The sequence below is a fragment of the Teleopsis dalmanni genome, chromosome 1 (assembly GCF_002237135.1).
Source record: "Teleopsis dalmanni isolate 2A chromosome 1, ASM223713v2, whole genome shotgun sequence".
In the NCBI taxonomy this organism is placed as follows: Eukaryota; Metazoa; Arthropoda; class Insecta; order Diptera; family Diopsidae; genus Teleopsis; species Teleopsis dalmanni.
Window position 1 is genome coordinate 79147716 of NC_051846.1, and position 18103 is coordinate 79165818.

Genomic DNA, 18103 nt, shown 5'->3' on the forward strand with positions numbered 1-18103 from the left:
ATTCTGTTTTTGTAAATGTTCATTATTAATATTATTATGATTATTACTACTACTCACATTATTAGAATTATTAATATTATTAGCTTTTTCTCTTTCTCTTTGGCTATTAGCAATTTTATAAACAGTTGATTGATTTTTCTGATTAAATTGTTTAATTGGTACCTCCTGCACATTATTTTGTTCATTAGTCTCTTGTTGAGTAGTACCCATACAACATGGTTCAATACAACACTTATGATCATCCTCTTCTGTGCTCCATACATTTTCAAAATCCATATCATGACTTAGCGAAGAGCATTGCTCATTAAATTCACGTATCGTTTCATCAGTCAATTGATCCAAATCACTACGACGATGCACTTGCACCGCTGTTGTACCAGTTATGTGCGCAATTTCGGCATCATCAGAATCTGTATAAATAATATCATTTCCCTCAAAACTATCAATATCAGTCAAGTTGTTTAGTGAGTCTAATGAAGCAGCCTGTTTTATGTGTGGAGTGTCATAACGTTTACATTCGCTGCAAATGACACTTTCCATTTCCATATTTGTCTCAACATCAGCGCCACTGCCAACAGTTGTGATTCTGCAACGATGTCTCTCATTTGATTTAGTTGTGGTGCAACATTTACTGGAGCCGTGCATATCATCTATGTGGTTGGGTGTGCGTTTAGTGCCATGCTGTTTGTCATTATGCATTTTACTAATCAGCGATTCCACTTTATTGACAATACTTGTAAATTTGAGTGGTGTTGTATGTCCACTTCGAGTGCTACTTATGCCACTGCTACTATCACTCTTTGAATTGCTCACAGCAGAACAACGCGATTTTGAGGATGTAGAAGTAGTACCAGAAGATTGTACTGACGATTTACCTGAACGTACACTTTCTGACATTTTAGACTCTTTCCTTAGTTCTTTATTTTTATATCAAAGCACTATGAACAAATCAATCAAAGTCATTGTAATTCAATGCAAACAAATATTTTCATTTTAAACAATGCAATGAATTAATAATATATTATTTATTTACTTATACATTTGTTTTGAGACATCTATAGTTAGTTATATGTATATATATACACAATGTATATATCATATTTAGCCAACAACAGTGACAAGTGAAAGTTATTGCATTAATTAACACCGATCAAACACATTTAACAGTTCACACACAGCGCAACCAACGACAATGCCAACTGCCAACTGCCAACAATGTTTTTATGTTGCTCACTTACTTATTTCTAAGATATTTTTCTTTATTGCAATTACTAGACGGCAATAAAATGACTTAAGTTGTATTTACACTGTATTAATAAGTCGGTCAAGTCCAATAACACTTGAGATTTATAGCAGTTTCATTTATCACAAATATTTCGCTTCAGATTGCACATACACTTTTCAGCTTCAAATACTTAACATTTCATATTGAATTCTAACCAATGCAGTACATTTCTAATTAGCAAGGATCTGATACTTCACAAGTTTCTAGCAACATATCACAACCGGATTCGGTTCTTGCTATTATGAGCAAAATTTCACTAATATCGTTTAACAGTTAATACACAAAGTTAACTGTAGTAACAACATTTACATTTTTATAAAGCAAACTCAACTGCTGATATCAGTTATATACGTTAGCGCAAATAATTTATGAATTTTGTTGCAAAAACCGAAATCGTATGAAGAAATAGTGAAATGCCTGCACAACAGCAACTCAAATTTTCATTTCAAAATTTCATTTCCAATTTCAACAAAAACATAAGATATTTTTTATTCGTTAGTTTTTTATCTAAACATCATCCTCTCTAGTGCACTCGTTGGTTTTAGAAATCACTTAATAATGTTTTCCGCAGCTTGTAAACACAGTTGCGCATATTTTTTTCAACTGAAAACATGAAAAGTCTAAAGTGATCAGTTGACCATTTCACTGAGCACTCAACCGGTCATAAAAGTGGCCGAGCGTAACTCTGTTCGATCATACACACACGCTGCTTCACCGTAATGAGTTGGCTAAAACACAGAGGTACCATCCGCAATAGCGGCTAAAACCATTTAGCCACATACTCGTACGAGACTTGTACGTGCTGAAGAGCACAATATGCTGAAAATGTATGCAAGAGCGCCATTGGAATTGCAAAGAAACCAAAGAAGAAGAGTACAAAACCATCTATCTGAACTAAGCTTAGTTAAACTCAGCTTAACTTAACTGATTTATGTTTAATTTATGTATGTAACTGCCTACGATGAGAGAACTTAAAACAAAATTACTGCTTATTATTTTAATAATTATAAATATTAGCATTTTAATAACAAATGTGTTTACTCACATCAGCATTAATATGCTTATTAGCATTTATTTAAATAAAAATAAATTAAAATTATTTATAAAACAAATAATATATTTAATTGTTTACGATGACACTCAAATCTATCTACAGAAATAATATTACACAAAATAGTTTAACACACATTAATATTTATTTATTTATTATTTATATTATCATTATTATTATATTATTATTTATATTATTATTATTTATATTATTATTATTTATATTATTATTATTTATATTATTATTATATATATTATTATTATTTCGAGGGTTTTCGAATAGCAAAGAAAGAACGAATAAACACAAAAATTTATTTAATTTATTAAAATTTTGGCTGACCTTACAACGCTGTGGACCAGGCTTACTTGTGGATAAACACGATTACTCATCGCTTCTAATTTGACAGGCACGAGTTCTAAGCCTGGCACTTGCAGTTCAAACAAATTATAGACGGACTATAAACTAATGAATTTCAAAATTTGATTATTCCTAAGACCACTGATAATGAGTACTTGGTACTCACATCAATAAATTAAATAAATTTTTGTGTTTGTCCTTTCTTTTTTTGCTATTCTAAAATGCTCTAAATTTTAAAAAATAGTTTCTTTGTCATTATAAGTTGCTTAACTTTTTCCGGCAACACTAATAAAAACTTTAAAAATTATTATTATTATAATATTAATATTTATATATTTCATAAATATTATATTTTTATGACGGAAATAATGGAAATAACTAAAAGTTTTATTTATGAGCTGAGTATTTTCAACTCCTAAGCACCAATCTACAATCATGGAATTATACATAAAACTATTAAGATTTACTAAGGCAATAACATTAACAGCCGAGAATATACATTGTATGATAAAAAAAATCTGTAGTATTTTTAAATAAAATTCTTGCAGATAATTTAATAATAATAATTAATGAAGAATCAATTTCAACCAAGTATAAATTGGCAAGTATTATTTATAATCTTTTGCCATTTTTCAGATAGTTTCATAATCAATTTAGAACTTTTGTGGTTTATCGACGGAAAGCTTGACAAAACTATTTTCAGTGACTTTCCTGTCAGCCTGTACTTTTTAAATAAATTCAAAAGTGTCATGTAATTGATGTCTAGTGCCATAGCTATCACCTGGCAGCTTGCATATCACCCATGCTGTATCAGTTAAAAAATTTCATTGATTTTTTAATGACTTTTTTAAAAACCAGAGAAAATGAACCATACTTTGGTCAGTTGTTTGTAAAGTATCACGTTTTCTTCATTTCTTCAGATATTTTACTCATTTTCAAAGCAATATAAATTTTCATACGAGCAATGAATCACACGAGTTCTTTAGAAAAAAAATTAAACTTAAATGTCACCTTTGAAGCGCATGTTCTTTTAACATAATCGGATTAGTGTTGCCCTATATATAGGTACCAGTGGTACATCGAATCACAAAAAACTGCCAGTATTTTTTATGTTATACCTAATATTATTATTTTTCTACAGTTTTATAGATCAAATGGATATTCTTTCCGATAGATTAGTAATTAAGTTGACGAAAAATATTGGTAGTATATACGACCATTAATTATAAAAAAATCTAATAGGTTTATTTAAGATAAAAGATAAATATACAAATATAAATAAATAGTTTGAAAGAATTTTTTGAAATATTCATTTAGCTGGAACAGTTAATTAAGGAAGGTGACCCTGCAGTCTTACATTGAAAATATATTGGAATATATATATAAAACAGAATAGATATCCAACTAACCTAACAACTAACAAAAATTTATAAAGAAATTAGAAATAAGGAATTAGAAGTTAATATAAGAAGAATTTTACTTTCTAAAACAAATAGGAACATATGGAATTTCCGATTGGTAAATCTGGATTCAATCTAGATTTACTCTTGATCTGTCAAATTTTGTCGCCCAATCGAATGTTTTTAGAATAATCTAATATTTTTGTAATAGTGTTGGTGGACATTTATATTTTTAATAAATACATACGTCGAACCAAATAATACTCTATTTGTTGAGTTATATAAATCAGCTGTTAATTTTATGGTAACCTTGCTACTCTGGCAAAATATCTAGATTATTATAAATTAATCTCAAGTGTTATACATTTCGCCTAAGATTTATCAACTGAAAACGAAAATTGTACTACTAAAAGTGCATTAAAAGAGCATTTCGATTGAAAAAACGACCTCAGATTTACCAATCGAAACCGACGATTTATTAAGGAGATTTGTTAAAGAAACATGACGATACCCTATTATTAGAAAATTGACTTCAATATTTAATAGTTTTATATATAAACAGTATTATAAAAGATATTATAAAACAAAATTTAATAAATTGCTCTTTTAAGTGACAATTTAACATATATGTCGTCACTTTCTGGAAAACTAAAACAATGGAGGAGAATAAATAATTGTTCATCGTATGGAGATGCCATCTTTCAGCTTAACAAGAAATACTATCTATTAGTTAAACAGTGAAAAATTGTGTTATTACATGTCACTAGATATAAAAATTCATTAAACATTTATTCAATTTTCGCATAAAATCACTGAATTTGTCTCATAACGACAGATTGTCAAATTAACTTTTTAATAACCAAAGAAAAATACCGAATACTAAGTAAGCAAAAATGAAAGTCACTAAAATTTAGATGTTTAACACTTAGTTAGTTACACATTTTAGCATATCATTAAAAATGTTTAAAAATCGATAGTTTATAAAATGCTATAATACAAAGAATTAATTATACCATATAAGTACATCGATACGGATCTTTAATAGTGTGAAAATGTTAATTTTGATAGATTTAATAAGTGAAATATCTTCCTGAAATGAAAGTATGAAAGTCTTAATGGAAAACTTTACAATTTTTAATAAAATCTGAAGGAGTTATAAAAGCATAATACAATATATATAGAATATAACAATCTTAATTGCTTATAGATAAGCGGCATTAAGTTTCTATTTGTTTTAATCTTCGTATTTAATCCGACTAGATAAAAACACTTTTTTGTTAATATAATTTTTTGTTGTGAATTTATTAATATTTTTCGCTTTACTATAGTATTGTTATTATAGTAATTGATAAGTGCAGTTACTTAATTTTTGATGCAAGATAAAAACACAATAAAATTTTAATAAAGAAAATTTAATTAAATTAAAGAAATATAGAAAAGGGACTAACCCGTTAAATGCAATAAAATTGTATAATTAAATTGAATTTTTTAATTAATGTTCGAAATTTAAATATAAATAATAAAGAAACTTTTTACTTTTGCTTATGGAAACCTTGATTAACCTTTACGCACAATAGCTATTTATATAATATTCAATTATTTTCTATTTGTAATTTTTTTTCAGTTACTTATTATATATACTTCTTATTTGAGTTAAATCTAAAACAATTGTATCATTATAAATGCAAACTTATTTCACACAGAGCCTTCTAATTATTATAATCTTACTGTCTCACTTATTTAGCCATAACAAACTGTTATCGGGTTTTGGTCTAACGCAGAATTTCCGCCCAAACGCTTCTACTGCATACAAACTTCTCTAGTGTCGTACATCAAGTGCGGTTAGTTCTCCTTCAGCTTGATTACTCCACTGCAGACAGTGGAAAGCCTTTCAATGCATCTTTTTCCTCCAACTGCCAACCAAAAGCAACACTAACTTCGTACTTGTCAATAATTTCGAGGATGAACATATCGTTGTTAACTTTAATCAAAAAATTTTTACTAAATAAATTTGTTTTCCGGAAGTATCAGAAAGTCCCTGCCTTATAAAATTGATATTATCAATTTCGTTGGCAGTTTTGTATGCTTTGTGTACATTAGAAATCACACGGTCAGATTATTCATATATTTAAAAAATATATTATTTGGTTTATCCATATAAAAAGGGAAATTATAGAAAAGAAGAAATTGAGAAGTTTTGATTTTTAAAATGTAAGCTATAGAACCATAATTGGAGTTACATGCCATTAAATCAATATATATACAAAATTTATATTTATACAATGTACAATCCAACTTCCATAACTCGAAGTACCATTTTGCAAAGTAAAGGGTCCACTTATGGAGACTTTGAGTTAAAGAATTGTATGTAATTTGGTCTCTAAATCATGTTGCACTCTATTTAGGTCGGGTTATAGAAATTTCGAATTATAGAAGTTCGAGTTATGGAAGTTTGACTGTCACACTATATATAAATTTATACTGAACTGAACTAAAAACTGAGTACACAGAGTGTTTTATAAGACTTGACTCTATAAAATTTTAAACGTTTTGATATAGAACTCATGAAGATACTATTATAGGCATAACTTGTAATATAAAAAATATGCATATATTTAAAAAAAAATTGTAAATTATAAAAAAATTAAAAATTATATTTAAACAAAACATAATTATTTAAATTATTATTATAACATTTGTCTGACTAAAAACAGTTCAATTATTAGTTTACTCTACTGTAATTACACTTAAAAACAAAAATGATTTAAATCATAAATTATATTATTTCGCAATATTATATAAAAAAGTCTGGGCAATGACACTTGAAAAGATTGTACTTGAAATATATTTCCTGTCCGTTAAAAAATATTTATTTGTTTAACACGCACTACTGAATACTGTTGTTTTGATTAATAATTGAACAATATAGACTTAAATGACAAAATATATACTATTTTTAATTAAACATGACAAAAAAAGAATTATTTCAATTTTTTTTAAAACTAAAATTTAACATTAAATAAATTAAATAAATAAAATTAAATAAACTTATGGAAATCATAATAATCAACACATCAATTTAATATATTCTATTATATATATGAAAAAAATAGCTTTTTTTAAAATAATTAATGTTAAATAAATTCTAACTTATGGAAATCATAATAATCAACCCCGGGAGCAAATCAATTTAATATATTCTATTATATATAAAATGTGAAGAAAATAATTTTAATTTTAGTGAGGCTTCAATACCTTTCAAACAGATATTTTGGTTATTAATCAAAAATTTGGTAAATATTTAATGTTGTTTTCGCTATTATTTTCTATAGACGTTAAATTAGCGACCTCAATTTTATACATTTATTTAGTGAGGTGCCTAGATTTCCTAAAACTGTCTTTTTAAAGTCCTGCGATTAGCATAAAAACTGAAAGACGCTTTTTTATATTAACAAGATAATAGGCAGAGAAGAAAACTGGGTATATGGACAGTCAAATACGACGAATAAATAAACTAGGCAGTTAGAGAATCTAACAGACAGACAGACGTCACTATTTCAATACATTTTATCATTCCAATCGACATATTATAACTTATGTGGTTGTAGTGGTATGATTCTTAGTATTAGAAATATTTTTAATAATTTCATATTAATAATTATTAACTTGATATTATTAATTATTAACTTGATATTATTAATTATTAACTCGATATTAACTTTCAGTGATCTACGTGGAGTCCGTGGCTGATTCGCCTTTTAACTTAATATACTCTTCCCACACATTTTATACGAAAAGTATAGTAACTTATTTCTTTTATATTATCCTCATATCAAAACATTTAAGAAGACACTACTGTCATCATTTGAAGAAAATTGGCTTCAGATATGCATACATATTTTTTTTTACTGTAATTTTATTAGATTTTCATTTTATCCTTTTTTAAAAACACAATAAAATCCTTTCTAAATTTTACAAATACCCTTGACTTTATTTTTTGAACAATTCGCGCTTTTCCGTGAAGCTGCTGAGCTCGTTTTACTTGTTTGCTTGCCTAGCCAGCGAGATTTCAGTAGTTTTGTGGTTTTATTACCTGTTATTTGAATGTAAAGCAATTAAAACAACGACAGTTGACGTTACTTCGTTTAAGACAATTAACATGAAAGTAAAATTAAGTAAAAAGAAATTGAATTCATTTAATGCTCGTAACAGCTCTGTTATCGAAAGTGCGAAAACTGTTAAATTCCTACACGAACAGAAGCGCATATTGCACCAGCTCAGATTTGCTAAACCAATTGTTGGCAAAAAACAGAAACTGCACCTTTATTTAAACAATTTCATTTCGTTTTCCATTTGTTATAAACAATAACCAGAAAACGTATTCGCATATAAAAGTTAATTTTCAATGTGTTATAAATAAATAGAAAGTAAACCAATAAATAGCACTCACTCACTTAAAAAATATTTTATTTTTGCCGAAATTAGTTCATTGATACCCACTAAAAACCTATAATCAGTTCGCAACGATTATGAGATATTTGCAGATTGAGTCTTTCTACAGAAATACTATAGTATTTGTTGAGTTCGGAGATGATTATTGAAATAACTTAACATAGGAGGTAAAATTCGAAGATACTGAAACAGTAAATTTAAACAAACAACATATAATATTAGACTTTGAACAAGGCTATGTGAAATACGTACAGTACAAGTTGCAGATAACAATTGGTTAATTTAATTAAAAAAGAATTAAATCGTAAATTTCCACCGTAAATAAAATTAATTACAGTGTTTACAGTAGATGTTTAATTTAAAGTATTTACACAGCTCATTTGTTAAATGGTAAAATTCGTTAAATCAAATAAATGAAGACTTTAAACAGGAAAATATTGTAAGCTTTCAGTAGTCCAGTAGTTACTTTGAGAAAACACTTTAATTTGTTTACTTCTAGATGGTTTTTATTAATTTTTTATGGTTTGCTTTTGTAGGTCTTATAAAATTATAATTTTTATGTGACATACATTGTCTTTCGTAGACCATTGTATCCTTGACCATCCTTGATTGTTTCATAGCATTTTGGTGTGACATTTTAAGTATTATTTTAAAGAAAAATTGTATTTGTCTACAACAGGGCTGTCCAAAGTACGGACCACGGGCTTCGACATTTTTCTAATTTACTACAATTAAGCAAATTTATATTTTTTTATATTTTAGTAACATCACATTATTTTACTTTAATGGTATTCCAAATAAATGAATTAAAATATTTTAAATAATTTATACACTTCACTCTAATTTACTTAATTGACAAAGGCTTTAATATACTATATTAATTTGTACAACATTATTTTAAAATAAAATATTTAATATATATAATGCTAATAAAGTTAAAATTATAAAAGATAAAATAATGAAGAAATAATAAAAGTAAATTTATCATTCTCCGGAACGTATGTGTTTACTACTGCGGACGTCCATCCTATTTAGTAATTTGTATTAGCCCGCAATCTTATCTGGTTTGGACAGCCCTACTCACAGTAGTCATCAAAACATTGACTATGCTTTAACCCACTAAAACCGCCTCTTGGGAATGAATGGACAGCAATATGAAAAATCCATTCCTGTAATCAGGGGGGATAGATATGAGCATTAAGTTTAGTGCCTAGGGGACTAGGTTTATCTAAGCCAGAAAGCATGGGCATAGCGTAAGTAGATAAAGAGTAGATAGTGGAATTGACTATGCTATCATTACGCATTCATTATATAGTATCGTTAATGAAACGATTTCTTTAGTCGTTCAATTGGATACTCGTTAAATTGAATATTTAGTATATATAATGATTATTGAAATATTAATTAAGCATGATAATAATATCGTATATCCCATAAAGATGTCGTTGATCTTCATAAATATCGAGCATTGTTAATTGTTAATAATATCGAGCATCGTTAAACAGTATTATATTGTATATTTTTTTATACAAATCTTAAGCAAGGCATAACTAATCGCCTTCAATAGAAGGTTAAGTTTCGTAGAAAGTTAATTCATAAAATATATATTAAATAATTATTTTTCATATTTAGTTTAAAACTTTTAACATTATAAACTGTAATTGTACATGAAAAATGTAATCACTTCAAATACAGAAATTTATTTGTAGTCATCATTCAGAAATTTTGGTAGTTTCGTACGATTGACGTACCTCAACAAATAAACATTAAAAATATTTTTAAAACAAACAAATTAAATAAAATATAACTTTTATATATTCAGACGAATGTATATATCAATTCAATAAGACGATAAATGCAGTGCATAAATACAACATACCCGAGCCAAAGCAATATAGGATATGTGCATTGCAGATACTAGATACAGTCGATTAAAATTATAAAATATAATAAAATTTGTTTATTTATATTATATATATTTGTTTTAATAAAAATATTAACTATATATTACTTGATAATATAAAATATAAATTTAGTGAAAGATGCAGTTTTATTGAAGCAATTAAAATTTTTGACTTACGAGCATATTCAAGAGTTTTTTATTTGGTTTTTAAATTCTTATCATCTTCTTGTTAAATAAATATTTTAATGATCTTTTCAATTAATTATGTCAAATTAAAAACTTTAAAAAGATATCAACACACTATTAGTGAACCATATGTATTTGTTTTTGCACAAGACCAAAGAATTTTTTCTAAAAATACTTTTAGTATATTTTCTAACTCCTTTCAATTGTTTAAAAAAGTTTTCTTTAATTACTAATTAATTAAATTAATTATTTTAAATTAAAAAACCACTTACCTTTCTAAATTCCTGTACAAATGTGGTAACCATTGCTTGTATAGCAGCTGCTCTCATCGCATGCAAAGCCAAATGTTCTCCACCACGTAGGTTCAGTTGCAATGAAGCCGGTCTTGGCAGTGTCACAGCATTTTGTACATCATTCAATGATATCGCTTGAACCACTATAAGATTATCAGCATCACGTCGAGCCAAATATATGCCATTGTGCGATATAGCCAATACCGAAACTTCGGAGAATTGTGGCGCACCTTGCACAGCAAATAAGCGTGCGAAATACAATGGCCAACCTCGTGCCATGTCAATCAAATTTCGTTTAACAATTGCACGCACGTTTTGACCACGTATACTTTCTATAGTCACACCATGACTGCTAAGCATATTAATAGCTGCAGTCTTTTCTTGTGCCGTTAGACGTAAACACGGCGTTATATTGAACACATCAGATACAACTTGTGCGAAAAGTAAATCAAGCGCGCCTGGTGATCCAATTGCCTCATTGGGATGGAAGACTTCTTTGCGTACACGCAATTTCCATGGCACTCGATTGTACGTTAGACAAGCTGTTGCGGGATTTTTAAAGGATACAGGCGCTGGTACTGGCGCTGGTATGGCTGGTAATGGCCATTCCTCACCCACATCCGTTTCGGTTTCATCGCGTCTTGTGCTCTGTGAGATTGTTGTCGATGCAGATGATTTACGTTTTCTTTCTTTTTCATATTTTTGTGCCATATGTGTTCGAAATGTTGCTGGAGTTGCAGCTGTTGCTTTCGTACTAACAGGTGATGATTGTTTACTATATGGTAGCGGAGATGGATACGAAAACTTTTGTTCACTTGCATTGGAAATTACTGAACGGTCGTGACGTTCTACTGTAGCTGTAATTACTTTTGGAGGTGCTGGTTGGTAGACTTTATTACTTTCTTTTTCACGTTCTACTTGTCGTATTTCATATATGCGTTCACGTTTTTCACGCTCCTTTTCTCTTTCACGATCGCTACCACTTGAAGCTGGACCTTCAACCTCGGTACGATCCCATACTGACTCCGAAAAATCGTCGCGATCACGTGAACGAGAACGTGATCTAGATCGTTCGCGATCGTTTTTAATTTCCTTTTTAAAACTCGTTTCATACACCATGTCAAGTTTGGCTGCTTGAGTTCTACCCCAAGAATCATAGTTTTCTTTTGTTTCCATTGTCTCATGCCAGTTGTGTCGTGCACCAAAAGTATCTCGTTCTTGACGTTGTATAAATGCAGGTACATCTTTACTGCCTGCACCACGGTAATCTATTTCGTCTTCAAGCTCAACACGTACATTGTGTGGCGGACTCTTAGGCACTGGTGGTGGAGCTGGTGGTGCAACGGTTGGTGGCCGAATGGGTGGTGGAGGTGCAGGTACAGTCGGTGCTGGTGGTACGACTGTGGGCCAAGTCGGTGGTGGTGATAATTTTCCTTCCATTCGTTCAATCTGTGTACGCACTGAAGGTGAATCTGGTGCGTTACTCATATTAGCAAAATGACCACTCAATTGCTGCTGTAGCATCAGCTTACGTGTATCTTCTAATTTGGCTGGTGTACGTTGCTCGGATTTTGTACTGACTGTTGAACGTATGGAATGACCAGCTGTGACTTGTTCTAGCCGTTGTCGCATTTCAGAACTTAATTTCAATTTACCTACACTACCTGGTGGAGGTCTATCAGCACCAATTTCAAAGCTTTTCTTTGCAATTTTCGTTGTAACTATTGTTTGCTGCTGTTGTTGTTGTTGCTGTTGTTGTTGCTGCTCAATTATTTCCTTATTGAAATTCTTGCCGCCACTTGTTTCTATTTTTATCGATGTGCGCACCATATGGGAGGTGTGAACTGGCATACTGGCCGGTGGAGACGGACTTTTTGAAGTTTCAATTTCAAACTCCTCCCATTCAATAGCTGAGCCAGTTAATGAACCATTACTGCTGTGAAACTGTGATTGTGGTGTATTTTTTCTTTGATTTTGTCGCATCTTGAATGCAAAAAAGTCTTCCTCAGTTTCAAATTGTGGTCCATCTTGTGGTGGAGGCCAACGCCATTTACCAATACGTACAGTTTTAGCTCGGCCATAGGGATCGAGAAAGTGACGCGTCTCAGACGGATCTTTACCCTCAACTGGTGGTGGCATTGGTGGAGGTGGCGGTGGTGGAATCAATGATCCGCCACTATCACTAGAAGCTTTTCTATTACGTTCACTTTCAGAAAACTGTGAAATTCTGTTTTTGACACTTTGTTTCCGTACATTATTGACATTATTGGTTACACTATTAGTTGTTACAACTGATTTGTTGATGCTCGTTGTGGAATTCGTTGTTTGCTGCATTGAGTTGAGAACTGGTGGAAGTGGTGCAAGAGGCGGTGAAGTTGTACCAGCAGTTCCGTCTTGTTGACTAAGCAAAGTCTGCAAAGCTTGGTTTTGTGCCAAAAGTTGCTGTTGAATTTGTAAATTTTGCGCCATTGCGGATTGAAGAAAAGCTCTTTGCACCTGATGTTGATAGACGTTTGGATCTGCGTCTGTCGGTATATTTATCATTTGCATTAAGTTCTCAGAATTGCCTACCAATGGACTTATGGGACTCACAATTGGAGAACTAACAAAGCCTGAACTTGTAGTACTCTGCGTGTGTGTAGTGCCACCGCCTTTAATAGTTTCGATAAGATTTGCTTGTTCGGTTAAAATTTTAATTTCTTCGTTGACAAATATCGGTTTGAAGAGCCCAGTTATGTACTCGTCTAAATTTCCATTAGGTTTCTCACCCTGCTGGTCACCACCTCCTTTAATTTTTTTACTTATAACCGCAGCACTCCAATCAAGCTTATCTTCGGCATCAATTAGATCGGGTGCTTCTAGAAAATCAAAGTGGTCTGTTGTTTCTGAACTAGTATTACATGTTGCAGTTCTGCCCCCTCTTATGCTTGCCGCCAATGATCGTGCATCAGATAGTTCATCCAGTGAACCATCCAAAACTGGGCTGAATAAATCATCAAGAAATTGATCAACATCTGAAGCTTGCGAAGGTACCCGCACCCGACGGACATGTGATGCTAAGGAAGGCGCTTCACTTGTATCAGACATAGCTGATGAGCGCGTAGCATATTCCGATTTATCCATATATTTACTTGAATGTGAGCCAGCGTGAGAACGTCGGCCGGCATGTTGTGATTTTTGATAACGGGGACCTGGTTCTTTATTCATAGGTGCCAAACGTTCTGCTGAATGATATCGGTCATTAAGACGACTTTCAGAGAGACCCAAATTAGTTAATGGTTCGGGTTTGGGTATTGGATCAAGTTCAGTTGCATCGCCTGCCAACAAATCATCTAATGATTTAGATCTAGATTTTTCTTGCTCAAAATATCTTTCATTTAGTGCTGAACTTCTAGAAAGTAAATCACGCGAAGTTTTTCTAACAGGCGGATCAATTGGAGGCTCTGATAATGGTGAGTCTCTCGATGATGTTGATTTGGTTTTTGGTGGTTCCGGTGGAGGTACTTGAGGTCGCCTAGGACTACTGACTTCACCTTCCGGCATAAGTGTTCTTGTAAATTTAGCACCTGATTTCATTAAATCGCTACGAACGGCTGGGAATGCTGGACAAAGTTCTTTTTCAGCTATTAAATCTAGCACGTAATCTAAGCCACAAGAATCAGTCACCACTTTTCCATCATCCAATATAATCGTCCAACCACGATTTGATATACCTAATGTTGATATAGCTAATGATGCAGCTTCTTCACACGAAGTCCATGAATCAATCGCTACAGTTTGAATAACATCATCCGGCAGTGTCAATGCAACCGCAATATCTGATAGTCTTGATATAGCACGCCATTCTACCCAAGATGGCACAAAAGTGCGACATGCATTTGTTTGCGAATACCCTGTATTACGCAATATTTTCTTTAACAAAATTTCTTTCATAGATATTGGAGCATTATCTGCAATGAATTTCATAAGGTATTTGCTAAATGCAGGGCCTGGCTGGAAGCATGACAGGCATTGAGCCATAAGCTGCCAAATACGCAGAGCTTGTACTTCATCTGCGTTATAGGCTTGATTACATAGCTGCACAAGTATTTCATCCCGGAGACCACGTGAGGAGAGACCTTTATGCACAATATAATCCGACAGTATTTTTTCCTTATTGCCATCTAAATTTTTGTCATTTGTCCAACGCAAAATTAATTTGAAAACAGCTAAAGCGTCCTGAAAATCTTGATCTCGAGAAGCAGCTCGTGACAAAAAAGGTGTAGAGATAGGTTCACGTCTCGGCGACAAACGTAACCCATTGCAATATACCGAACTAAATTTACCAAAAGCAAATTGATCCAAGTCTTTGGGTATGTCAGATGCTACAGGCGGCCCTGGTACTGTACCTACAACTTTAACAAGATGTCGATCTCCATGAAGCGGAGTCCACCCTTCGGTTTTTGAGAATATGAATGCCAATTCAGCAGGTATATCAAGATATGCAATTTGATTACGTTCCATCGTTTCTTTGGCAATTCGTTTAGCTTCTCTTTCTTTTTGTGCTTTTTGTGCCTCCAAACGCCTCTTATATTCAGCACGTAACTTCACCACGCGCTTACGATCCTTTTTGCCTCGCCATAGTGCTTGTGCTTTGACTGCTGCTTTACGTAGGTGCACATATTTCTTTTTATCTCTATATCCACGCCACTTCGATTGAATTCTAATAGCGGCCCTCTTCTTTCGCAAAGCCACACGACGAGCTAACATGCCGCGCACATTCTTTTGTATGACAATTGCTGCTGTTCTGAGGCGATCTGAGCGTCCACTTTCAAGCGAACGATGTAAAGCTTCACGCAGAAATACACGTGTGGCACCCAGTTGGAAATCAGGACCTTCTATACCCGTATGCGGCAAGGATTCTAAGAGAATTCGACATAACTCACGATATGGTGTACCACGCGGTAATGGCGTATGCATTAGATGCCGATAACGTTCCACAAAATGTTGAAATCTCAATCGAACAGGATAACCCTTCTGTCTAATTTGAATCGTATCCAACATGCCAAGGTAGCGTAATTGTTGTAAAACGCATGGCATATCCATTTTCAATGCATGTTTTTCATTATTCGGTTTTATGCATCGTACAAACCATGGATTACAGCGACCCATTGACTGCAGCAACTGCTGGAGAGAATCCGAAAATCTAGCAGCTACTGTTGGCGTACGTGGCTTCATTGTGACAAATCTACCGTTATTACCTTTCGGTAATGTTTTACCAGAGTCACGCTGTGCACGCAATTGTTTGGTGAGATCAGCAACCAATTGCAACTTACTAGATGCAAGTAATTCGAGCACATCTCCTCGTAAAGCGTCACGATTCTTATCTAAAAACCCATCAACGCAGTACCAAACTTGACCCGCGTAGTGCGTTATACCAAATTCTTGTGCACCTATACGTGGACGTGAATATAATTCATTGAGTGCATGGTTGTAATGGCACTTTTCTAGAAAACTCATGTCAGAAGCACGTGGAAAATTTGATTCGTCGTCTAATAAATGGAAAATGCCTACAGGTTTCTTAGCAAGCAAATGTATTACTGGCAGGTTATCATCCCACGTTAAAGGTGTCCATTCAAGGCGCTCTCGGGAGTACTCCGCTTGTTCTAATTTGAAAACGTGTTTATTAAAGTAAAGTTGCAAGTTTTCGTTCGCATAATTTATGCAAAGTTGCTCAAATGAGTTTTCGGCCAAATCCTCAAAGCCAAATATATCAAGTATAGAAATACGATGTGCGTCATGGGTGCCACCTTTCTGTACAATAGAATTAATACGTGATACCAGCCAGTTGAATAAACCGGCATATAAGGCTTTTGCAAAGGCATCCCTTGAGTCAAGCGCTTGATCAATACCAAGTGGTGTGTGCAAACGTTCTGAACGCGCCTCTGTAATGCGACTAGTTAAAGCACGATGTAGACCTTCAGCTGAAATATGTAATAAATGTGCTGCCCATTTAATTTCAGCATCTGAACCAACTTCAACACCTTCCTGACCATGACGTAGCTGTCTACGGTGAAAGTAGACATTGCCCAAATGCAAGACGGACGCTAAAACGCGTATAATACCTTCCCGTTCACCCTCTAAAACACCTAAGACTTGCATAGCGCTTTGTAATGAATCCCAATCAACTCTACCCGGTGCACAATCTGTAGCTCCTTGATTTAAATAGAAGTACTTATCCGCCTCCAATAAACCATATTTGTTTCGTTCCGCTTCCGATAAACCACCGAGCATCTCATAAAATACGTGGTAATTACGTTCACCTGGCGCTTGTGTAACAATACGTGATTTCTCGAGAAGATATTGTGTGATCTTAGCGCCAACAATGGCACCATTTTTAAAGTAAACTTCTAAATATTTGCCAAAGCGTGAACTGTTATCATTTCGTGCGGTGCGTGCATTACCAAATGCTTCCAATAATGGAGCAGCTTCTAAAATTTGTTCAGTGATAACAGCTGATGCAGAACCACCACCTGGTACAACTGCAGCTAAATACTGCATAACTAATTTGGTTGACTCCGTTTTACCTGAGCCCGATTCACCCGATATGACAACCACCTAGAGGAGAAAAGTAAAAATTAAAGATAAATTTAAAAAATTTATTGACATGATTTTTAAGACTTACTTGTGGCGATGGTAAAGCAGCATGTGCTGCAGCACCAATTGCAAACAAATGTGGTGGCATGGTGCCCAAGGGTTTACCTGCATACTGTTTTGCTACTTCCAATCCATAAGAATCCGGAAACATTTTATATGGATTAACAGCAATTAGTATGCTACCGGCAAATGTATATATTATGCCCTTATCGTAACGTATTCTTAAATTCCAAAGCAAAGAAGCCTCATGCAAATCATCTAAAAGCGTCATATCCTCCACGCCAGTACTGCCCAGGTCTTGACGTGGTCTTAAGTTACCTTCGCCTGGTTGAAGCGCAAATGTTTGTGGCTAAAAGAAACGATTAAAATTAATAAGAATTTCAAATACAATAAATATTATTTAATCTTAATAATGAATAATAACGAATCGATATCAACTAATAACACACATATTTTGCTATGACATTACTGCAAAGCATAGAAAGCTTTTTGACGCTTTGCGGATAACGATTTTTCTGTTTAAGCGCTTTATCGCGTAAA

At 32.7% G+C, this 18103-nt stretch overlaps 1 protein-coding gene across 1 annotated transcript in view; it reads right to left on the reverse strand.

The window, feature by feature from the left end:
• Positions 1–7687: 7687 nt before the first annotated feature.
• Positions 7688–18103, reverse strand: part of LOC119685641 — a 14097-nt gene continuing 3681 nt past the window's right edge. Inside the window, exons 8-10 of the mRNA XM_038099990.1 lie at positions 17592–17912; positions 10907–17524; positions 7688–7711 (exon numbers count right to left, since the gene is read on the reverse strand). Coding sequence (XP_037955918.1) covers positions 7688–7711; positions 10907–17524; positions 17592–17912 — 6963 coding nt within the window. The remainder of the gene's footprint in view (positions 7712–10906; positions 17525–17591; positions 17913–18103) is intronic.